This window comes from Acartia tonsa, chromosome 7 (genome assembly GCF_053477335.1).
Source record: "Acartia tonsa isolate MP-2025a chromosome 7, ASM5347733v1, whole genome shotgun sequence".
Classification (NCBI taxonomy): Eukaryota; Metazoa; Arthropoda; class Copepoda; order Calanoida; family Acartiidae; genus Acartia; species Acartia tonsa.
The window spans coordinates 14,406,142-14,431,885 of NC_137266.1; the positions used below are offsets into that span (position 1 = coordinate 14,406,142).

At 30.7% G+C, this 25,744-nt stretch overlaps 2 protein-coding genes across 3 annotated transcripts in view; one reads left to right on the plus strand and one right to left on the minus strand.

The window, feature by feature from the left end:
• Window positions 1-261: 261 nt before the first annotated feature.
• On the plus strand, window positions 262-17,686 carry LOC145324901 (uncharacterized). Its single transcript, XM_080167650.1, has 8 exons — window positions 262-354; window positions 5,204-5,638; window positions 5,742-5,947; window positions 13,412-13,450; window positions 14,096-14,201; window positions 15,757-15,851; window positions 16,357-16,426; window positions 17,000-17,686. Exons 1-8 carry the CDS (start codon window positions 286-288, stop codon window positions 17,057-17,059), a joined length of 1,080 nt encoding a protein of 359 aa, XP_080023776.1. The 5' UTR covers window positions 262-285; the 3' UTR covers window positions 17,060-17,686.
• Window positions 17,687-18,011: 325 nt separating this feature from the next.
• LOC145324900 (solute carrier family 35 member G1-like) overlaps window positions 18,012-25,744 on the minus strand; it is a 37,249-nt gene continuing 29,516 nt past the window's right edge. For both annotated transcript variants that reach the window (XM_080167648.1, XM_080167649.1), the window contains exons 16-20: window positions 25,255-25,366; window positions 24,869-24,928; window positions 19,485-19,579; window positions 18,501-18,573; window positions 18,012-18,209 (exon numbers count right to left, since the gene is read on the minus strand). In XM_080167648.1, coding sequence (XP_080023774.1) covers window positions 18,163-18,209; window positions 18,501-18,573; window positions 19,485-19,579; window positions 24,869-24,928; window positions 25,255-25,366 — 387 coding nt within the window. In that variant the 3' untranslated portion in view covers window positions 18,012-18,162. The remainder of the gene's footprint in view (window positions 18,210-18,500; window positions 18,574-19,484; window positions 19,580-24,868; window positions 24,929-25,254; window positions 25,367-25,744) is intronic.

Sequence of the window (25,744 nt, forward strand, 5' to 3'; positions counted from 1 at the left end):
AGAAATTAGGAATTATCTTTCATTCAAGCTGGCACAAATTTTTATCTCATTGTAATTTGCCCTAACTCTGGGGGCAGATCCCAATATAATATAACAAATTTGACAAATTGATAAACAACCTAACCTGACCCTAAGTAATAAACAAATCAAAATCTACTAAATCATATTTTCAATTTAAAAAAAATAGGAGAGGTAGTTGGTATACTGTGCACAAAAAGTTACTTTATGTGAAAGCATATGTAGTTAAATAAATCTTATATTTTTTTAATTTCAGACTAAAATATTATGCTCTTGTTTGAATTATGTATTTGCGGAGCTAATCTTATTCTTGTCCTTGCAAGCAACCAACATCAGGTACAAATTAGTTGTAAAGTAGCGACGCTACTAGATTTTTTTCACAGAGAACGTTGCTTGTCGGTTATTCATTTTTTAAATTGAATAAAAAGGTTGGACACGACCCCCTTCGACACAATTTTTATTTTAGTTTCAAAAAGAAAAATCAAAACTCCAACTCACCAAATTTTTTGGAGATACAACTCCCCAAAAATAGTTATAAACCTTTTCAGATACATTTCAAAGGAGAACAATATCGGTTTAGCGGTTTGCGAGATTCTTCGGTACAGACAGAGATCCTGTTAATTTAATATAAGTACGATGCTTTTAGATGGTGTCATCCTTGTTTCTCAATTTATTGTCCCTAAAAAAAGCTTTAAAATATTTGCACACTTTTAATGATATTACATTAGCAAAGATCATTGAATTATTGTCACACATAAGATTTATAGTGTCAAATTATAGTAATTTTTTTGGTCAATGGTTATTTAATTTATAAAAAAAAAATGCATGTATTACTTCAATTTCAAAAGTGTAGGAGGGTGTATTCACCCCCCTGGCCAAATTGATAAGGTGTCTATCTATACACCCCTCTGATACAATATACAAAAACAGACAATTGGGCTAATAATAGAGTAGCTGCTCTTCAGAAATATAAAATGAATGAAAAATTCCTAAAATCTTAAAGAGCACATTGAAAATTTTAACATAAATTATTTATGTGTTAATTATATAATTAATAACTTTACATTTTAAAAAGTTTATTAGAAACATGAGATTAACTCAAAAGATCTTCTACTGAGGTATTCATACCCTATTGGAATTATTCTATTCTATTTAGTAAAAAAAAACTTGGTTATTGGTTTTCATACAATTTCAATTTCGAGATATAGATCCGACTAAATACAATGACTTAGAAGCTATCTATTGATGTAAATGCCAGTGCTTTTCCTTAAAAGTGCTTAGCGAGCACTTAAATCCCTCCGCACTCTTTATTTTTTGTTATATGTGGGAGAGGGTGGAAGTATTTTTCTTTGTGTCTAACCCCTTCGGGGTCTATTCCTCCGGTTACCTAACCCCAATGGGCATCATTTAATACCTATATTTGTGACAACTTTTGTTTTATAAATTCTTCCAATTTTTAACAACTACAAAAATCCCGCCCCTCTCGGAGAGCCTCGAACCCGCATCATACGGATAAGGTAACCGACATTCTATAAATGAGCTATGAAAAAAGACAAGATAGACAAAAACATAATTCTTATACTATAATTTAAAATTTTACTCTCTTTCATGTCTGTCATTGTAGCTCAGGGGTAGAGATGAGGTTCCAGTTCAGGTCAGATGGTTCAAATCTACCCTTAACACTAATTATCATTTTCACTCTCTTAGATAATAATTAATATTTGGTAAAAGTAAAAAAATATTTTTAAACATTTACCTTATACTAACAGTCACTTAAAATATCAAAAAGCTATTACATGCCAAAGTATATAAGATTAAAAAAATATTGTTTCAGTGGTGAGTCTTGAACCACCCACCTTGAAACTTGACATCTCAAACCTGACGCCTTAACCAAAAGAGCTAATTCAGCATGAGACTATTACTATTATTTTACAGCCTTAGTTTACATGCCAAAGTAAAAAGATTGAAAAAAATAATGTTTCAGTGGTGAGTCTTGAACCACCCACCTTGAAACTTGACATCTCAAACCTGACGTCTTAACCAAAAGAGCTAAATCAGCATGAGACAATTACTATAGTTTTACAGCCTTAATAAACATTCCAAAGTATGTAAGATTGAAAGAAAAATAATGTTTCAGTGGTGAGTCTGGAACCATCCACCTTGAAACTTGACATCTCAAACCTGACGCCTTTACCAAAAGAGCTAAATTATCATGAGAAAATTACTATTGTTTTACAGCCTTAGTTTACATGCCAAAGTAAATAAGATTGAAAAAAAATAAACATTCCAAAGTATGTAAGATTTAAAAAAATAATGTTTCAGTGGTGAGTCTTGAACCACCCACCTTGAAACTTGACATCTCAAACCTGATGCCTTAACCAAAAGAGCTAATTCAGTATGAGACAATTATTATAGTTTTACAGCCTTAATTTATATGCCAAAGTAAATAAGATTGAAAAAAAATAATGTTTCAGTGGTGAGTCTTGAACCACCCACCTTGAAACTTGACATCTCAAACCTGACGCCTTAACCAAAAGAGCCATATAAGCATTGGATAAACATTATAGTTTTACAGCCTTAATTTACATGCCAAAGTATATTAGATTGAAAAAAAATTTTCAGTGGTGAGTCTTGAACCACTTATCTTGAAACTTAACATCTCAAACCTGACGCCTTAACCAAATGAGCCACATCAGCATTGGATAAAGAATACAATTTTACAGCCTTAGTTTACATGCTAAAGTATATAAAATTGAAAAATATTGTTTCAGAAAATATTGTTGACAGAGAGAGAGAGAGAGAAAGAGACAGTTATGGGGAGAGAAAGAGAGACAGAGAAAAGTACATAGATTTCATGACAAAGGAAAGATAAAAAAAAATAACGCATCATTCTTTTTATAAAAACCCACCCCTGTGTATGTTACAACATGTTGTGATGAACACAACATGTTTTCAAAAACATATTCAATGTCGTCTTTTTCAAAAAAAATCTAAAGAGAGTGAATTTGTGAAATAAAATGTATGAATTAAAATGTCAGTTTGTAAAGGTTATTAGATTAATTTTGAATTGGTTATTAAACTATGCCAATACAAGGTGGGTTTTTAGTAAAAGAATGCCACGAAAGGATTTTATAGAAATATAGAGCCTATTTTATAAAAAGTAAATAAATCATTGAATAAACCTAGCCAACAGCGAGATAGTTATATCGAGCCAACTCTAGTTTTAACAAATATAAGCTAACCTCAGAAAAAAAGCAAGTAAGGGGGGGTAAAGTATTAGCTAGGCACTTTAAGGAAAACGTACCACTATTTTTTTATGGCAACTACTATCTAATAAAGTTAGCCATTGTTGACATTTTATCGCAATGCTGTTGAAAAAAAACTTTTTTCTTTGAAATTTCGTCGACATCAAGTCCAACATTAGGTATTAATTTTAACTTAATATCAACATTCATGCAAGTTTCTTCATGATAATTTATGGTGTCAATCAAAGAATACATGTATACAGTAATTAATTTATTTTCACATTGTAAATAAGAATTATAAATGAATACAGCATTTATTTTCACAATTGTTAATTAATATTTGGGGAAATCCGCAACTCTTTTGTTGGGTTCTAGGACAAATGCAGGAGTAGCTAACGTAGGAGTGGACATTTAACCTAACCTAACCTATTTAAAACCATCTTATAGGTTTGTTAAATTCCTAACCCCTATGGGGGGTTATTTTTATATTCATATCTTAACCTAGCCTAACCTGTATAAAAATTAGGGATGGGAATCCGTCGAATTTTTGGGCCGGATTCGGATTCCGGATTCTGAAGGAATCCGCCAAAAAAAGTGACGGATTCTTGCGGATTCCGGATTCTTATTTTTGGCGGATTCCGGATTCGGATTCCGGATTCTAGCAGTATTTTAAAAGGCCGTCCGTCACAGAGGGATAGCTTTTTTCGTTAATTTATCACTATGTTACTTGGTTGAAGCCTTGATTTGTTAATAGTGTTGACTTCCAGCATAACTAAAACATTTACATCACATTAGTAAATTTAAAAATTTAAGTGCTACGTATGTCCTAAAAGTGTGCTTGGTATTTTCTAACCTATTTAAATTAAATTTAGCCTACCAATTTAGAATCCGGAATCCGCTATAAAAAACGGATTCCGGATCCGGATTCGGATTCCAAAATTGGCCGAAAATTGGGCGGATTCCGGATTCCGGATTCGGATTCCGGATCCGGATTCCCATCACTAATAAAAATACTTAACTAACTTAATATTTTAGACACTCCTGAGATTGTCCACTTGCTCCGACGTTTGTCACTCCTGCGTTTGTCCTGGAACCTCTTGTTGTTAAATTGACTTAGTATCTTTTTTGTTTTTAGTACATTTATTTCATTTGTATAATATCTTGTGGTCAAGGTATAAAAGAAAATTTATGTTTTTATGAAATACATATATGTATTTTTTGGAGCAAAATAAATGGAAAATATCATACATACTTTATCATAAGACTTTTCAGCCGCAATTTTCATAAAACAAGGAAAACAAAATCCACAAAAAAGCAAAAAGAAATACAGAAAAAGTCAGACAAACGAACATTAACAAAGCATTTAATATTGAATATTATTGAGAAGTTTGATTAAAATTCTGTATAAAAATCTATCCTAAAATTATCCTGATTATAGAAATGTTTCACTATTATAAAATTATGAACACAGTAATAGTGTCTGACTGATTATGACGTAACAAAAAAAATTAGCCAATGAGAGGCCGTTATTGACCAATGGTAAAATTTATAGTGGCCTCTCATTGGCTAATTTTTTTTGTAACGTCATAATCAGTCAGACACTATTACTGTGTTCTAAAATTATACCTAATTGTCCATAGAATCCATTTACAAAAAATCATGTTAAAAGAATGTTTTGGGAAAGCAATAAAACAATCACATTTAAAATGTACAAAAAGGAATTTCTTATAGTTTCTACACTTTATAGATTATACCCAAATGTGATAGGAATCAGCATGCCAATTTTGAAATCGATAGGACTAATCTAACAACCTTAATTAATTGTCTGTGGATTTTTTTGCCATTGCAAACGATGAATTAATATGTTTGTGGTTGGCGAGCCTTACTTTATTTGCTTACTCAAAATATATATAAATAAATTATGAAAATTAATATTTCAGGACGTTACAGACAAACTAAACAGAGAAATCAACAACAAACATACAAATAATGACGACATCAACACAAATAACATTGACAACAATCTTGGATTTGATGAGGAGCTAATCAAAGCAGCTGCAGCTGACCTAGGCATTGATGCTGCGCTATGGGAGCAGTTCAAGAAGATTGAGGGTCTTGACAAACCTCTTGAAAACGAAAATCTTAATGATTTGATTGATCATGAAAGTGTGCTGAAGAAGAGATCTCTGGAATTGCTACATATAACACAATCACCATGGAAAGAACAGCTGTCCTGGAAACAAGCTCTGCACAATCAGCTGATGAGAAATTATGGCAAAAACGCGGGAAATAGTGGTGTTTTGGCGCCAACGGAAAACAAAGACGCGGCATTGGAGAGATTATGGCGCAGCTTCAAAGAAAAAAGGGAGCCCAATGTGAGTACATTTGCTACCTATTTCTGAATGATTTCTTGCTATTTCTAAAATTTATTTTTATACTTTTATTATAACTTTATTGTTATTTAAAAATATTTTTTAGGTTCCCGGGGAGGCTATAATGTGGAAAAGAATAATGCCTGGTCAAGTAATTTATCAAGATTACGAGGGAGAGGACCTAACACCTATAGAAAAAGAAGAGAATGAAGGGGAATATGTAAAAGTTATGGATATGAAAGACTGGTTGAAACAGAGGATGGCCGTTCAGACTGAAGATGATAACAGCATTCGTGGAGGAATTAGGAAGAGGTAATGTTCACTCTAATTATTACATGTCATTGGTGGATTCATGTAAAGCCTACCATAGCCAGGGATCTTAAGGGATAGGACAACGGGTGATAAATAGGAATACATTCCCTTTTATGATAAACAAAACTATACCTTCTGTAGATAAAAATTTTTGGTTGATAAGTTCGGACACTATCAATATGATTTGATTAAGTATCCAAAAATTTTTAGGAAACGAATAAGATGATGTAGCTAATAAACTTTGGGGGATCATATGAAGGAAATGAAGTCATTCCTTAAAAGGACAGAAATTTCATTGCAAAAAGGACAGAAATCATCTTCCTTTTTCTCAGATAAGTGAAATATAGACAAAAACCACTCTCCTTTTTCTCACATATCTGAAAAAGATAATAAAAATCAACTTCCTAAATCTCACTTAATCTTCCTAATCCTAAGAAAATTAACCTAGTTCCTCCAAATTCTACCTTTTCATAACAAAGTCTACCTTTTCCTTACACATTCTCACTTATTCTCAGATAACCTACCTTATTCTAAGAAATTCTTCCTAAATCTAAGAAAATCTACCTTACTCCCCCAAATTCTTCCTTGGTTTCCTAAATTCTTCCTTATTCTAGGAAATACTACCTTATTCTAAGAAATTCTTCCTTATTCCAAAAAAATCTACCTTATTCCCCCAAATTCTTCCTTATTCTTGGAAATTCTATGTTATTCTAAGAAATTCTTCCTTATTCTAAAAAAATCTTCCTAATTCTCCCAAATTCTTCCTTATTCTAAGAAAATCTACCTTATTCTAACAAATTCTTCCTTATTCTAAGAAAATCTACCTTATTCTAAGAAATTCTACCTTATTCTTCCTAATTCTTTCTTATTCCCCCAAATTCTACCTTATTCTAAGAAAATCTTACTTGTTCTAAGAAAATCTACCTTATTCTGAGAAATTCTTCCTTATTCTAAGAAAATCTACCTAATTCTCCAAAATTCTTCCTTTTTCTAAGAAAATCTACCTTATTCTAAGAAATTCTTCCTTATTCTAAGAAAATCTACCTTATTCTAAGAAATTCTTCCTTATTCTAAGAAATTCTTCCTTATTCTAAGAAATTCTACCTTATTCTAAGAAAATCTACCTTATTCTAAGAAATTCTTCCTTATTCTAAGAAATTCTACCTTATTCTAAGAAAATCTACCTTATTCTAAGAAATTTTTCCTTATTCTAAGAAAATCTACCTTATTCTAACAAATTCTTCCTTATTCTAAGAAAATCTACCTTATTTTAAGAAATTCTACCTTATTCTTCCTAATTCTTTCTTATTCCCCCACATTCTACCTTATTCTAAGAAAATCTTACTTGTTCAAGAAAATCTACCTTATTCTGAGAAATTCTTCCTTATTCTAAGAAAATCTACCTAATTCTCCCAAATTCTTCCTTTTTCTAAGAAAATCTACCTTCTTCTAAGAAATTCTTCCTTATTCTAAGAAAATCTACCTTATTCTAAGAAATTCTTCCTTATTCTAAGAAATTCTTCCTTATTCTAAGAAATTCTACCTTATTCTAAGAAAATCTACCTTATTCTAAGAAATTCTTCCTTATTCTAAGAAAATCTACCTTATTCTAAGAAATTCTTCCTTATTCTAAGAAATTCTGCCTTATTCTAAGAAAATCTACCTTATTCTAAGAAATTCTTCCTTATTCTAAGAAAATCTAACTTATTCTAAGAAATTCTTTCTTATTCTAACAAATTCTTCCTTATTCTAAGAAAATCTACCTTATTCTAAGAAATTCTTTCTTATTCTAAAAAATTCTACCTTATTCTAAGAAAATCTACCTTATTCTAAGATATTCTTCCTTATTCTTAGAAAATCTACCTTATTCTAAGAAATTCTTCCTTATTCTAAGAAAATCTACCTAATTCTCCCAAATTCTTTCAATATACAGGGGTCCCAAACTCAAAAACGAAGTTTCAGCGCGATCCTACCACCCGTTCTTGAGATACAGTGACCTGGTGTCCTTGGCACTGACGTTGAGATTTGGGAAATGGTTCGAATCCTTAATAAAATATTTTGGCACTTAGTCAAAATTTTGAAGAAAAAATACCCAGGTGGACAAATAATTTTGATCAAATATTTGAAAATTATTTTAAGTGTCAAAATATTTTTGGACTTTAACCAAATTTACTAAGGATTCGAACCATTTCCCAAATCTTACTGTAGGTACCAAGGACACCAGGTCACCATATCTCAAGAACAGGTGGTCGGATCGCGCTGAAACTTTGTTTTTGACTTTGGGACCCCTATATATTGCAAGAATTTAGGAGAATTAGTGGATTTTCTTAGAATAAGGAAGAATTTGTTAGAATAAGGAAGAATTTCTTAGAATAAGGAAGAATTTTGGGGAATAAGGTAGATTTTCTTAGAATAAGGAAGAATTTCTTAGAATAAGGTAGATTTTCTTAGAATAAGGTAGAATTTCTTAGAATAAGGAAGAATTTCTTAGAATAAGGTAGATTTTCTTAGAATAAGGAAGAATTTCTTAGAATAAGGTAGATTTTCTTAGAATAAGGAAGAATTTGCGAGAATTAGGTAGTTATTCTTAGAATAAACAAGAATTTCTTAGAATAAGGTAGGTTTGTCTTAGAATTAGGAAGAATTTCTTACAATAAGGTAGATTTTCTTAGAATAAGGAAGAATTTCTTAGAATAAGGTAGATTTTCTTAGAATAAGGAAGAATTTCTTAGAATAAGGTAGATTTTCTTAGAATAAGGTAGAATTTCTTAGAATAAGGAAGAATTTCTTAGAATAAGGTAAATTTTCTTAGAATAAGGAAGAATTTCTTAGAATAAGGTAAATTTTCTTAGAATGAGGAAAAATTTTGGAGAATTAGGAAGATTTTCTTAGAATAAGCAAGAATTTCTTAGAATAAGGTAGATTTTCTTAGAATAAGGTAGAATTTCTTAGAATAAGTAAGAATTTCTTAGAATAAGGTAGATTTTCTTAGAATAAGGAAGAATTTCTTAGAATAAGGTAGATTTTCTTAGAACAAGTAAGATTTTCTTAGAATAAGGTAGAATTTGGGGGAATAAGAAAGAATTAAGAAGGATATGGTAGATTTTCTTAGAATAAGGAAGAATTTGGGAGACTTAGGTAGATTTTCTTAGAATAAGGAAGAATTTCTTAGAATAAGGTAGATTTTCTTAGAACAAGTAAGATTTTCTTAGAATAAGATAGAATTTGAGGGAATAAGGAATAATTAGGGAGAATAAGGTTGATTTTCTTAGAATGAGAAAGAATTTCTTAGAAGAAGATAGATTTTCTTAGAACAAGGAAGAATTTCTTGGAATAAGGAAGAATATGGGAGAATAAGGTAGATTTTCTTAGAATAAGGAAGAATTTCTTAGAATAAGGTAGATTTTCTTAGAATAAGGTAGAATTTCTTAGAACAAGGAAGAATTTGAGGGAATAAGGTAGATTTTCTTAGAATAAGGAAGAATTTGGGGGAATAAGGTAGGTTTTCTTGGAATAGGGAAGAATTTCTTAGAATAAGGTAAGTTATCTGAGAATAAGGGAGAATTTGTGTAATTAAGGTAGAATTTCTGAGAATAAGGAAGAATTTGGTAAAATAAGGTAGATTGATTAAACATGGTTATAATAGTGAGGAAAAGGAAGAATTTCTAAGAACTAGGAAGAATTTGTAAGATGGTGGACAGAGGTCACCTTCCTTTAGTGAGAATTTGTAAGATAGTGGACAGAAATCACCTTCCTTACTGAGAATTTGTAAGAAAAAGGAAAGGAAATAGCCTTCCTATACCCAAGGAAGGGAATTTCTGTCCTTTTTAGGAATGACTTCATTTCCTTCATATGATCCACTTTGGGTACTAGCGTAATTAACAGTCAAATGTCCCATCAATTTTTGTCAAGACTTTAAAAATACTCTTTCTAATTTATTTAGCTTTTCTTTGATGGTAGTTATAATCTATGTATAGGTTTCATATTTATATATATACAGTGTGTTTTTTTTATGAGAACTTTTTTGAAAGCAATTTTACCCCACTTATAGTTATCAGAATTTAATGATTAATGGCTTATTTTCTTCGTTTTTTAATGCAATTAATAGAACCCCAAAAAAAATATTTCAGTTTTTATTTTAAAAGTACAGTAAAATCTAAAATTCAAAACTTAGGTGTCAACATCTAAAAATGGTTTTAGCGCATTTTTCTTATGCCTAAATCTTCTACCCTTTGCAAGAAAAAAATTGGATTTTCTGTAGTCGACTTCGGGGGGCCAGTACTCCCTCCCTGGTTGAGATATGACCTTCAAACTTTGATATGTTCTAGTACATGTCCCTAATAGTATCTGTATACATTTTTAGCTCTATAACTCAACTTTGAAGTGTTTAGCAGCCATTCTTGCAAAAGGTTGAATATTTGTGCATAAGAAAAATGCGCTAAAACCATTTTTAGATGTTGACACCTAAGTTTTGAATTTTAGATTTTACTGTACTTTTTACAAAAAAACTGAAATATTTTTTTTGCTTTCTATTAATTGCATTAAAAAACGAAGAAAATAAGCCATTAATCATTAAATTCTGATAACTATAAGTGGGGTTAAATTGCGTTCAAAAAAGTTCTCATAAAAAAAACACACTGTATAACTATTCATTAAGTACAATTTTTTAAAATATCATTGCCCATATCGCCCTTGCAACTTAGATTGGATTTTGATTACCCTTAAAATAACCTTCGTGGAAATTTCTAGTAACAATGACGTTTTTTTATAATTTGAACTGAAATAAAAGTTTAATGACAAAAATCAAAAGCTATAAAATAGTTTTTCCAAGAAGAAAAAATGACAAAGTTGATTTTAAATGCTGAAAGCTGAAAGGGAAGAGACAATTGACGATAAATATATGCACATCATCAAAGATTATGTACAAAATTAAAATTTTTGGTTAAAAAGTTTGGGGTTTACTAGTTTAATAACCAACCAATCAAAATTTAATAAAAAGTACCCAAAGTTGAATAGCCAACGAATAAGATAATATGGTTACAATACCTTGTGTACCACTGTAATTACAAGTCTAATATACCCTTTTTGTGTCAGAAAACATATCAAATGCGTTAATGAGGTCAAAATGTACTAACTTTTATTTTTTTATGACAGGCTCGATTGGATGTATAAACTATTTTACAAAAATTATACAATGATAAAAAAAGTATAAAATCACTGATGCAACATTTTTTAAATACGACGTCAAAACTTTAACTTTTCGGGGAGGGAAAGAAAATGCTCTCTGTTACATGTTGAATTATAAAGATTTGGAGTGAAGTGCAAGTCCCTAAAATAATTTAGGTGGTCTTATTTTTTTTATTACAAAGCACTCATATTGGTAAAGTTAAAATTATTATAGTTTTCAAGTACTAGGAAAATCGCAAATCTAAATTTGACATTTTTTTGCAACTTCAGTGTAGTTTAATATGTTTTGTCTTTTTCAAGATAATTTTTATTTTTTTTATATTTTATGTAGTGGGAAAGATTTATTTATAATTTATATTATTTAATGTAATGCTTCATTTTATGTTTTACTAACTATTACTTCATTGCATGTAAAGTAAATTAACATGAATACTTGGCCCTAATGGTGGGGAACTTTTTCGTCTGCTAGCACATTGCTTTCTGCACTTTTGTAGCGACTTGGCTGTGTTAATATTTCCGACGCTATTGCCTGATTTAAAGACCCTATTGAAGGTTATAGCTACATTAGTACATATAGCTCATGGCCCCTCTATTTTTTTACTTTAATATATGAAGAAACAAAACATTTTGTCTATAATAATGTTAACAACTAAAAAGGTTTAAGGTCTATGTCCATGAAAATAAATATGCTATTAAAAGAATTAAACATAAAACTGTATTAATAAAGTAAGACAATTTTAGATACATTTAGGCACATTAAGCTAAACAAAGCAGGCTATAAATAGAACATATTTCCGATGAAAAACAAAAAAGGTGTTTTCCAAAATACACCCAAAAATGAAAGAATAAATAGCAAATTTTGTAGCGCAGCTAACTAATATTTGTATCATTGCGTCAGTCTGACTACGTAAATTAAATAATTAAAAGCCGACTAATTGTATAGAATTATTAAAAAAAAACTTCCCAAGACTTAAACCTAGATAATAAAATAGACTGAAACTAACCAAGGGCCTTAAGCTTTAGACAAATAATCTTACTACTTTAATTCTTTAATTTTTTACATTATTGTCCTTGTTTAATGATATTTATTTAAGTAATAAAAAACATTTCTTTAAAATAGAAAATAATTTCCTTTTCCAATTACGTAAATACAAAGGTTTTGATTTGAGATTGGCTACATCCGTTCTATATTAGCATTTCTTTTCAATTATTCTTATTCTCTACATTCATTTAGTAAGTTAAAATATTACTTTTTCCAATTCTTTTTCAAAATAATTGAACGAATTTCTTAACTTAACAATTATTTTATTTAGCTTAACATACATCCCGGGTTAGTTAGACTAGCTATTTTTCTTCCCTTCCCTATCCCAATAGAAAGTCCCTAAAAAAATATATTATTTGAAATCGATACAAGAATAGTTATTTCTCACATCGTATTATAAACGGCTTTCCGCGGATATAGAAAGTACAATTATGAGATTAAAACTAGTTTTTTTAGCCCCGAGGTGCCGAAGGCACCGGCTAAAAAAACTAGTTTTAATCTTATGATTGTACATTTCTATATTCGTAGAAAACTGGATATAATACGATGCGAGACATAGTTTTTTCCTATGGATGAGAACCGGTTCCTATCCACCGGATTCGAATGAATACGAGAAATCTAATTATGACAACCGCCCTATTATTTCAAATATCATCTGTAACCGACTTTCAGCTGCCACTGGTACAATAGGCCGCCTATTATTATCTTACCTAAGAAACCACACAGTCAAGCATTGACATTTTCGGCGGCTTTAAGAATGGGCAGCTGTTTTTCTATCAGGATCGATTGCCAATTTATTAGTTTTGTTTATCTGTATGTTATTCAATAAATGTCGAATTGTTTTTGCAAATCTTTTCTATAATTCAAAATACACAACCACTTCTTGTAATTCAAAATACACAACCACTTCTTGGAATGCTTTACAAACTTCAATGGTAAACGAAGCTTTTATTTGAGGCTTTTTATATATCTCCTATTATATAGCTTTTTTTGTTTGTCCATTGCCATCTTGCTGACTACTGAATGAACCTATTGAGTTATCTATTTCGGGGTAGCTCCACAAGGGCTCTGGGATTGCTTCAGGCTATCTATTTTAAGCCTTGGGATGGTTGGGTGCTATATAAATCCGCTATTTAGAATAAAATAGAATAACCTCAAAATATCATGATTTTTAAAATTTCTTAATAATTTTGTATATATAAACTTATAAATTTATATAAATTTCTCAATTTCAGATCGAGATCTGGTGTACTCTTATCACCTAGAGATAGAAGGTAATACAATAGTAACGTAGATCAGGTAGCCCGCTAATGTACACAATCATAAAAAGTACACTTACAAAATAAAATCCTTAAATATCTTTAAATCAAAAAAAAAAATTTCAAAAAATTTTTATAAAACCCGTTATTAGAAAATATGTAATATATGAAATTAGACCTTGATTTAACCTCCAACCAAATGAATTTTCAATATCAAAAATCAATTTAAGTTTTAACTATATATAGTTAGTTGTGTACTTTAGAGTTAGGAAAAGAGGTCAAAATTATAAAATCAAGAATGCATACTCCATGAGACCTTATATTGAACAAAATCTTGCTTAATTATTTGCATGATTATAGGGTGAATTAAGCGCCCTTCAAACAACAAACCCTTTGATTGCAAGACCATTATCTAGAAGTCTGGTAATGAGTAGCGCCTGTTTTGGTCAATTGCATTCCCCCAACTCAAAATATCTTTGTCGTGCACCCGACATAGTAGCAGTAAGAATCTTAATTAAGTCTTTAGTTTTGATGCTGTATAGGGTCGAGATTCAAACTTATTAATTTATCTTAAAACAAAACTTATACCCTCCCCCCCCCCCAACAAAAAAAAATTGAACCCCAAGTTTTGAGATTTAATTAATAATCCTAATTTTTTAGGGCCCCATTGCGACTGTCATTGGCAAATAACCTGGATGTTCTGCGTCAGAGACTAATCAGCAACATGGAGAGGAAGAAAACTAATCAAGATTTTGCCTTTGTACAGGTATAAAGAGTCATTTTTAAAAGCAAAGCTTTTCAATAATTAGGGTCGGTACGTACGTCTGTACGTAACGAATAACTTTTTTCGTTAATTTAGGCATGTTAGAATTGTCCTATCGATTTCATGCATTTTGCATGGTGATTCTTGTAGTAGTTAGGTATGATTTAGAAAGCGTAGCAACACTATAATCATTACCAGAATTTCTGTTCGTCCATTTTAAACATGTTGATTTTTCTACTTTTTTAACAACAAATTTTTATGTGATCTAATTATCCAATAGATCTGATTGTTGGTATATTTATTCCTGGGACAACAAAGTACATAATCAACTCTATAATCAAGTCCTAAAAATGTAAGTATGTCCATAAACATTATCCTGTATCAAGCAGTTTTTCAACAAATTTACTTACAATTTAACTTCGACTATTATACATTTATATCCTGATTATTCAGTTCTGACATTATACAAGTGTTAATGTCCGTTTGTCCTACCGATTTTATGGATGTTGTCATCCTTGTTTATAAACAAAATAGATCAGGTGTTTGTTTACCTGTTACTTAAGGTTTGTTAACTCAGGGATCTTACTCTCTCTGAATATTTTAATTATTGGTTCAAACGTTTTGACACCAATAGTTGGTTACCAACCAATAAAAATTTAATGAAAGTACCCAAAATTTTTAGCTAATGAATCAGTAATTCTGATTAAAAAACTTTGGGTACTAATTTTTCAGAGAAGCTTTATGTCTAACCTAGGCTTGATTTATTTATTTGTCTTCGGGTTGTGAAACCCCCTATCCTAAAACCCCATGAAGATGATATATAAACAAGTTCGGACAAGCACAAATAATCGAATTTTGTCGTTTGGGCTGCGGCTCATTCTTTCTCCAATCCGCGCAGATTGCAAAGCCATAATAGATATGGATTAATCATTAAGATATATAAGTTTTCCGGAATTTTAATGTTAGGGGGAGATTTGAAATCTGCATCAAATTTTAGGGATTTTTATAAAATTCGTTTTTTGTATAATTCTTTATCTAAAAGCGGAAATGCATTTTAAGTTAATTAATTTTGACCAATAGGATAGGTGGATTTTAAACTACCTGCGCTCTAATAGGTTGAAGGATGTACGCCATCCAATCAGAGCGCAGATTTTTTAAATCCACCAATCACAGATGCCAAAATTAATTAACTAAAATTGCATTTCCGCTTTTAGATAAAGAATTATAGAAAAAAACTAATTTTATAAAAAATTCTCAATATTTGATGCAGATTTCAAATCTCCCCCTAACTTTAAAATTCCGGAAAACTTATATATCTTATTAAGCATATAGATCCTTTTAGGGCATAATGTGTATCTATAAATTTAACTTATATGCAAAAACTCATGATTGTTAACTTGCCGTGTTCTAGATGAAACTAAATTAGCCGAAGAAGTCTGGTGTTGAAATTTATCTGGCGTTATCCTCTGTCGGGAGGGGGGAGGAAGGTTATTCAAATTTTCAATATTGAAAAAAAAATTTCTAAGAGGATAATACCATTTATCTTGTGTTTTTTTAGACAACCACAGCCAGAACGATGTTACCACCTATGGAGCCAAGCCATAGATACAACAGACAAAGATCTGTTTATCAACCACCAGCCACTAAGTCAAGGTATGGATAGACAAATAGATAAATAGATTGACATACATAGGTCTGTCTATCAACCAACAACCACTAAACAAATAAAAAGACAGACAAAAAGTATTAATTTTCCCGACTAGGTCTCCACCAAAGAGGCAGTAAAATAAAATTTTTGCGTAAACACTCCAAATCTAAAATTAAAAAGCCCAAACCCAACCCGGGACCAATGTATAACTTACAAAAAAAAGGAGAACTCAGTCAGTTCAATAGTTATTGAAATATTATTATTCAGATAAAAAAAAGAACTTGTATACTTCCTATTATAAAGTACTAAGCTAGATTTTAATATCTAGTGAACTGATTGAGATTTCTTTTTAAGGGAAGCTTTACATGGGTCCCGAAATATAAAGATATTTTTAGATTTGCTATTTTTCTACCCTTTTTTACCGTAAATCCTAGGGTCCCAGCTGCTAGTTATATATACATTAGTATTGGGAGAAAAGTTAAAAAAAAATAATTAAGATTTATTGTTCAGGTATGGAACAGCCAACAGGATGAAGTACATACCTCCTTGGAGATCAAACCAGATCAGAGATAATATTTGGGTAAGTGTAAACACAGCTAGTTTGAACCAAACAATCACATTAAACAAAATGAGCAAGGTATCAACACTAACGAATGAGTGGACGTCTTTATAAAACACTGGGTACCAGCTTAATTTACAATCTGATGCCCCCTCCATACCGAAGGGTTTGCATTAGCAGAAAATAGTTATTTCTCGTATTCATTCGAATCCGGTGGATAAGAACCGGTTCTCATCCATACGAAAAAACTATGTCTAGCATCGTATTATATCCACCTTTCTACGAATATAGAAATGTACAATCATAAGATTAAAACCAGTTTTTTTAGCCCGTGCCTTCGACACCTCGGGGCTAAAAAACTGGTTTTAATCCTATAATTGTACAATCTATATCCGCGGAAAGCTGTTTATAATACGATGCGAGAAATAACTATTATCGTTTCATTTTAAACACAGCTTTCAGCAGATATTAAAAAGAAAAATCATAAGATTCGAACCTAATTTGTTAGCTTACCAGAATGCCTGTTTTAATAACTAAAGATTCGATCTTCAAGGTTTTTTCTTCTACCTAATCAAAAACCCTTTTTAATTTCAGAGTAACTTTCTTCAAGCAACATCAAGTTTTCCACGACATATCAGAGAAATTGGAAAATAAAACCCCAACTCAGCAAGAAAAATCCGCAAAAATAAAAGAGAAACCCACCACATAAATTATTGAAATGGTTAACATGTCATAATTGTAACCGATCGAATTCTTGAACAATATATTTAGTAGCTTGTTAATCTTTAACTTTTGAATAATATTTTTTCATTTTTTCTAGATTATTTAATCAGTAATTAGCGAAGTGAATCAACACTAGCTTTGATTATATATTCGTTATTTTTTAGAAAAAAAAGAAAATCAAATATAATTTTCATAGGAAGTTAATAAATTCTTTTATGCAAAAATAAGAAACAGAGGTTTAATAATTTAAATATTTTATTTCTATAAATTAAATTAAAATCATCTGTGTAGTACATTATGAAAATTATAAAAATTATGATATTAAAAAATGGTCTTTCTAAAATAATTGAAAATACCATTTATCAACCTACAAACATGCAAGTATAATTGATTAAATCATATAAAATATTTACATTAACATATTCGTAATAAATGAATAGTTTAAAATGTGTAATATAAGATTAAAAAGCGCTGATGTTAAAAAGTTAAATATTTTCAAAGTTATTCCATGTATTATCGCTGTATATTGAAAGTTCTATGAATAAATAATTGGCTTTATATTGTTTTTATTCTTTACAATAGAAATGTCGGGTATAGTCCCTTTCGTGGCAACGCCTCTTGAGGGGTGTTTTGTCATATTTCCAGTTTCTTTTGCCAGTGTTGGATGTATTTATGGCATGAGAAAAGGAAGAAAACATTTTGCCAAAAATACATCAACTGTAAATTTGCTGGATGTGTAAGTGCCATAGCCCCGTTATTTTAGGTTAGGTGATTGCCCCGCAGGATTAGAGCCCCCCGCAGGGGCTAGAAATAGGGGAAAAACTACTGTGAAAATACGAAGAAACGCCCCCCTTAAGAGGCATTGCCACGAAATGGACTATACCCAAAATGTCTTTCTTTTAATACTGAAAATTAAAATTTCACATATTAAAACATCCAGAAAAGTACTAAATATATAATAAACAAACATTATTTGAGACCCTATTTCAAAACATTGTATATTTATAATTGTGAAAGGTTTGTTAGGTAATGATTTAATAGCAGTTATAGCAGGATAAGATGGTTTCTTCCAGAGCAAACGCTGAAAAGAAATATTAATTAATATAAAGTAAAAGGATGTATGTATGTCGGACAGTTTAATGCTATTTCTTTGAAGAATTCAATATACCACCCCCCCTTAAAAAAGTTAGACTTAATAAAAGTATGATTTTCCCAAAGGGTATACTTTTGGTATGTACTTTAGCAAAGCGTTTGATGGTGAAAATAGAAACAGTTTAACATGCAAATAATGAAAAGGTTAGGTACCAGTATAATTTACAGTGCAATGTACCCTCCATGCCGGCTGATAATTAAAGAAGTAATTTAAACTTGCCTATTACAGAGAACATGACAATGGTAGAACCAGTAATGGCCAGGGTGTTTGGTATCTCCCCCATCACTACAGCCTAAAATAAGCATTCCATTGCAAAAAAAAAACGATATTTGGTTTGTTTAAATACCCCATTTATTTAGCTTTTTTCAAGCACAATAACGGTATTAAACATTAAGCATGATAACGGTAATAAATATCCATTTATGCTAAATTTAGTTTGCTTCAAAAACTCATTGTCAAATAACTTTCAAGGGTTATTTTTTCCATAGATATCTCAGCAATGAAAAGCTAACAACACGTGTACTGAACGTACGCTGAAGACCAAATAGATATATTTCCAATATGGCTTCGAAACCGATTGATCCGAACCAGTTCTCAGCCATACTGAAAAATCATGGTATTACATTCAATTTTCCACGAATATTAAAATAAAAATCATAACATTAAGACCAGTTGAAACGTCGGGGCTAACAAAACTTGTTTTAATCTTGTATTTTTCATTTTAATAACCGCGGAAAGCTGTCTATCATAAGATGTAATAGATAGCTATAAAAACTCTCAATAAGTCATAAAACGATAATTTCAATAAATAACATTAACTAATGGCTTTCAATAAAGAAATTTACGTAACAAAAGAATTTATTTTCATCAGTCAATAACCCCAGTAAAAATTAAAAGCTTGCTAAAATTTCTAAATGAAATAATACATTAACCCCGGATAACACGTGAATTTATTGTTAAACATTTCAAAATTAAGATTTAAGTGCAATGAACTTGAAAATCTAACAATAGATTAATATTAAATAAAACATATTTTTCCCCTTTTAAGATAGATATATTTTTATATCTTATCTTCAGTTCAAAGTTAAAATACCTTTTTCAAACGCTTTGTAAACCCTTAAAGATAAGTTTGCAAAGGACAAAAAGACGGTCAGTGTTAGAGAGATTCTAAAAAAACTCAATTATATAATCCTTTAACTTTACCTGTGCAATATAGGCCAGAATAATTTCCAGAGCTCTGAGAACAGCCACGGTTGTCGGAGGAATCAGTTGCAGAGAACGGGTCATTGAATAGTATCCTAAAAATAACGTTAATTAAACCAATACGTCTATTATATAATTGGTGACATTACTAGAATAATTCCATTTCCAAATGTTAGAAACAGTATGCTCATCCATGAGTCTTTAGATTACAATTAGTGGTTGAAACGTTTGGACTCTTAATGAACCAAACAATCTAACTTCAAAATCAATTAGCCAACGAATAAGAAAACGTTGTTATAAAACTTTGGGGACTAGTGTAATAAACAGCCTGAAAAACTTATATAAGGAAACTAGTAACTACTGCAAAAAGTAGTAGCTATAACAACTTTGGGAATAGTCCCACGCCACTTAAGGGGCGATTAGTCGTATTTTTAAAATGGCTTTTTATAGTTTATGTTATATTGGGTTAGGTGATTGCCCCACAAGGTTAGACAATTGGCCCTGCAGGGTTAGAGCCCCTAAATTTGAGCGGGGGGGGGGGGTTAGTGCTCGATAGTAACTTTAAGAGAAAGCGCCAAAAGATCTAAATATGTTTTCATTCTAAGAATCATAAAAAGCTTTTTATAGTTTCGGAATAATTTAACTTAGTTTTTACTTCAAATAACTAACAAAATATGAAGAAAAATATGAATTTGTTAGGGTTGGCAATCCGAATCCGGAATCCGCCCAATTTTTGGCCAATTTTGGAATCCGAATCCGGAATCCGTTTTTTAATAGCGGATTTGGATTCTTAATTGGTAGGCTAAAATTAGCGTCTTGAGTCTTTTCTTTCAACTCCCCCTTTTATTATACTCATCATTATACTTAAAATCTTTTAATAGTTATTTCTCACATCGTATTATAAACGGCTTTCCGCGGATATAGAATGTACAATTATGAGATTAAAACTAGTTTTTTTAGCCCCGAGGTGACGAAGTCACCGGCTAAAAAAACTAGTTTTAATCTTATGATTGTACATTTCTATATTCGTAGAAAGCTGGATATAATACGATGCTAGACATAGTTTTTTCGTATGGATGAGAACCGGTTCCTATCCACCGGATTCGAATGAATACGAGAAAATATTATTCGATTCTCGGAAGTGAATTATAGAGAACATCAAAAACATTAAATTTTAGGACCTATGTAGCACTTTTTTTAAATTTTTCTTAATATTGCTAGAATCCGGAATCTGCCAACAATAAGAATCCGGAATCCGCAAGAATCCGCATTTTTTTTGGACGGATTCTTATAATCCGAATCCAGTACAAAAATTTGACGGATTTGCCATCCCTAGTATTTTTATTAAAATTGAAGCTTTTCTACGTTTAGGTGTGACCGTACGGCCTTTATATGTAAATATTTATAGTTAAAACATATGAAAAGCTTGGCAATTTTGGAGGGAGAAAAATTTAACAATAAATGATGCTGGTACCTAAAGATTTATTGGGTGTAGTCCTTTTCGTGGCAACGCCCCTTAAAGGGCGATTCGTCGTATTTTAAAAATGAATTTTATATGTTATTTTAGGTTAGGTTAAGTTATATTGGGTTAGGTGATTGCCCCGCAGGGTTAGAGCCACCCGCAGGGGCTAGAAATAGGAGAAAAGCTACTATGAAAATACAAAGAAATGCTCCTTAAGGGGCATTGCCACAAAAGGGACTATACCCGTTTTATTGACATAGTATCTCTTTAGTTGGTTTATGAGCTTTTGAGTTTTAGTTTGTGGATGAAATTCTCAGTGTCTATACTTTTCTTCCAATAATTATAATCTTCAAATTGTAATTGGGATTGTAAATTTATTTTTAATTGTCTTATCCCTAAAGATCATTTGATCAAAGTTACTCAAAAACCAGAGATCTAAAAGGAATAAGGCCGATAAATTTATGTACATCCCCAATGATGATACACAAAATTACTGGTTTTGTAGCGTAAAATATGGGATTGAAACTTCTTTTATAAATCAACCAATAAAAAATTCAACAAATGTCCCCAAAAGTTGTTCAGCCAACGAATAAGAAAACTATCATAAATCTTTGGGGACTAGTATAATTAACAGCCAACTGTCCCCTCCCTTCCTGAGTTTATAATTCAAATTAAAAGTAAAAAAAATATTTTCATTTAGTTAAAGTATACAATCTGTACTTATTTATCCATTAATCAATATAATGAATTTTTAGGTAAAAATACAAAAATTATTTTTGTCTGGTAAAAACAATATAAGTACTTATTAAGTTAATGACTAGGTAATTAGTGCTTATTAGACAATTTATTTCCTTTGATATATTGTATTTTTGACTGTATACAAAACTACGTAAATATAGATATATTTCTAGTTTTTATTTGCTATGAATTCAGAGTAAACTATTATTCATTACTTAAGTAGAATATGACTTAAGCAAGTTGGAAAGAATAATTTTAATCAAAAAGCATAGCTGCAAATAATAAAGAGTTTTCTTAAAATTAACACCTATTATGTACGTCGAAGAGACCATTAAATCAGAATCTCAAATGACGATAAATTTATGTACATCTCCAATACCTATTTATATTAAATCATAATATAAATGTATAGAATCGGAGCAAAATTGTAAGTAAATTTGTTGAAAAACTGCTTGATTCAGGATAATGTTTATGGACACACTTACATTTTTAGGACTTAATTATAAGAGTTGCTTTGCTTATAACATTATACTTTGTTGTTCCAAAAATCAACATACCAAAATTCAGATCAATTGGATGATTAGATCACATAAAAATTTTTTGTTAATAAGGAAAAAAATCAACATGTTTAAAAAGGACGTACGGACATTCTTGTTATGATTATAGAGTTGCTACGCTTTCTAAATCGTACCTAACTACTAAAGGAATCACCATGCAAAGTTTGAAATCGATAGGACAATTCTAACATGCCTAAATTAACGAAAAAAGCTATCCGTTTGTGACGGACGGACGTACGGACCGACCCTAATTATAGAAAAGCTTCGCTTTTAATAATAGGTGTAAAGGTTTCAACACTGCTAGTTGGAACAAGCTAATCAAGAATTTATTTAAGTACAAAAAAAATTTGGAAACTGAAAAAAAAGGGTTATTCCCTATTCCCACTAACTGGCAAGGGTTTTGACGTGCTGTTATTCGACTAACAGACCACACTAATAGAGGAGTAGCTACACGTATAAGAACGTATCCAATATAACAAAAGAATCTAGATAATTATTGTTATGTATGATTCTTAGTATTTGTTATACTTAATTCATATTGCGGTTGTTACTAGCGAATCTACTCATTAACTACTATGAATGTACAAAGCAAGAAACACGGTTCCAGTAATCTGAAGGGATCATACTATAAACGTTAAATTGATATAATCCCCCCCCCCCCCCACGCTCAGAGGACTAAATATATTGAATTATTGGTTAAAAAGTTTAAACAAATAAAATGTTAATGAAAGTACCCAAAGTTTTTTAACTAACGTGGTTATTACCAGAGTAATTTACAGTCCAATGTTCCCTGCCTCCCTATATGGTTAGCATACACACATACATACACACAATTGTCTCGACTGGCACATACACAGAAAAATAACTGACAATTTTGATAGGCCTGATATTGCTTGACAAGTCGTTACATATTCAATAAATACTAATATATAATTGTTTCTTATTGCAATATACTACAAGTTTTCTTAATACTTTTCTGTTAATTGCTTATTGATGCTGTGCTACTTCCACACATCATTATCCCTGTGGGGTTCCAAGAAACTTTAGTATACAATAGATTAGAATGTTCATAATAAGATTATTCGAAGAATAAGTAGATTTATAACTCTAGATGGTCAATCAGACAATAAATAATCCGTCAAACTTAAAAAGGAATTTATATCAGACGATTTTTTAGTGTATTTTTAGTTATTATACGATTTATAACAATGCAAGCGGCGAAATTTTTTGACGATATAATTTCCCTAAATTCAAAGACTAATTCGACTATTTTTAGCGGACTCACTATGGGTATGAAATGAAAAAAATATGCCCAAAATCTGTACACTTTCTAGATAATAATATGGCAAGATTGTTCCAAAAACGTTTAAGAAGTTTATCTGAAAAGAAGCCCTTCGGAACAGTTATTTTAGAAATATTATTAATCGGACAATGAAAACATTATTTCTTTATTTTGGGATAATTGTACAACATAAATTCTTTTGGCTGGTCTTGATATGATAAAATTCTTAGCATTTCCAGATATATACATAAGAAGATTTATTAACTTTCCAAAGAATAGAATGTGCTTTTAAGGAGTCATAAAAAAAACAGAAAAAGTTTGCAAATCTAAAGTAGATATACAAATTATTTTATTTTTATATCATCCAAAATCCAATATTTATTTGTTATAGTAAAAACTGTCAAACTAAGGAAGTGGATTGTGGGAAGATTTTCGCTTTTTTCACAATTTTCACAATTTTTTGTCCGAAGAATTGTCCCTTGTCCCTGATTACACCCAACAACATCGACACACTTTTCACTGGAGAAAAAAATCAATGATTCTTTCATATCTAAATAAGGTTACTGAAAAGTTCTAAATAGACATATTGAAGAACTTAAAGATTATAAATAAAGAGTTGATAAGCTTTGTAAATCTAGTAGACTAAAGTTAGCTCGATATAACTATCTCACTATTGGCTAGTTTTCTATAAGTAAATATCTATTTATCTATTTCAATTTTCCTCCCTCGCCATTAATATGTAAAAGAAAGAAATATTTAATATTTTAAATGATTTTAAAAGATTTCTTCACTTATATTTTTTATTCACATTACCATCACCAAAGGGTTAATATGATTAAAATTTTAGTTTTAATATTTGAACACTACAGAAGTGTCGCCACAATCGAATTTTTTTAAAACAGAGTTTTCTTAGATTTTTTTGTTATGAACGTATATTTTTTGTTTATTAAATCAAGATAAAATACTTCAATGTAATTCAAATATCAACATGAATTGAAAAACTTTATTCATTCCATAAACAAATAGAATAAAGGTCTTATCGCTTTGGTCAATGAGAGTTTAATGAGAATTATTGGAGCACTATGAGTTTTAAACATTTATTCCTTGGAAAACTTGAGCTTATTTATAGACATTTATTTCCTATATAGATCTGACATGGATCTTAAAGCAATAAAGCAGGCTGTTTTGTAAATGTTAAAAATTGGAAGAATCTATAAAATAAGTTATCGCAAATATACTTAGTAAATAATAAGCACACTTAATGTTAGCAGCCCCATCACTAAGGGTTTGGTTTCAATTGGCCGATTCTAACGAGAAAAATAATAAAATAAGGAATTGAACTTACCAATAAGACCGCTGCAACCAAGCATGAACAAAATGAGCCACTCATCATACGGGATGCTGGCTGAAATAGTATTTTAATACATAATAGATAAAATTGTATAGAGGAGATGATTTTTTGTCTGAAAATTTTGGACTTAATTAACTAATGAACTGAGATAGTTATTCTTTTAGGGAAGCTTTGCATAGGTCCGGGAATGGTTTTATACCTTTAAGTTAGAGCCTTCATATGGTTTTTGGCTAGTTCTGCCCTCTCGTTACACCTTTGAATTCATATACCCTACATATTGTAGGGACGCAGCCGCTAGTTAGTGTACAAAAATAATATATAACTGAAAAGGGACAAACAATGTTATAGAGTAGCTTCGCTGATAATAACCTAAAGCTTACTAATATCAAAGATAATTCTGTTGCTAGGATCCATGAAGCTGCAGGCAAGGGCTAGGACCACACCTCCCAGACCAGAATAGAAAACCATAACACTGCTGGATACAGACTCACACTAAAAATAAAATGTACCATGACGTCATTCGAATTTTGATTTATAATCAAAATAGTTAATCTTGCACTATGAAACAGAAAGGAACTAAAGTGTTTTGCATAATATGATTTCAATGTGAATATTAAGACTGCAAGCACAAGCTTGAACATTAGGTATACCCACCTCCCCCATAAATAATTTATTTGGGAGAGATCAAAAAATTCCAGTAGGCGCGGGGAATCATGTGTCACCCACCCTAATTCTTAAGTCATAATTCATTTAGTCCTTTACGCCCCTTCATCCCTCCCCCCACCCTCTCCGACAAAATTAAGTGTATGCCCTCGTCAGTCATAAACGAATGCAGAAAGAATACTTTCATAACTTTTTCTTCAAATCAAA

What these genes read in the sequence shown, in the direction of transcription:
- LOC145324901 (XM_080167650.1), top strand. Translation starts at nt 286, where the DNA reads ATGCTCTTGTTTGAATTATGTATTTGCGGAGCTAATCTTATTCTTGTC. An exon ending in CGTGGAGGAATTAGGAAGAG is followed by an intron (nt 5,948 to 13,411) that starts GTAATGTTCACT and finishes TCTCAATTTCAG; the next exon opens with ATCGAGATCTGGTGTACTCT. An exon ending in TTATCACCTAGAGATAGAAG is followed by an intron (nt 13,451 to 14,095) that starts GTAATACAATAG and finishes CTAATTTTTTAG; the next exon opens with GGCCCCATTGCGACTGTCAT.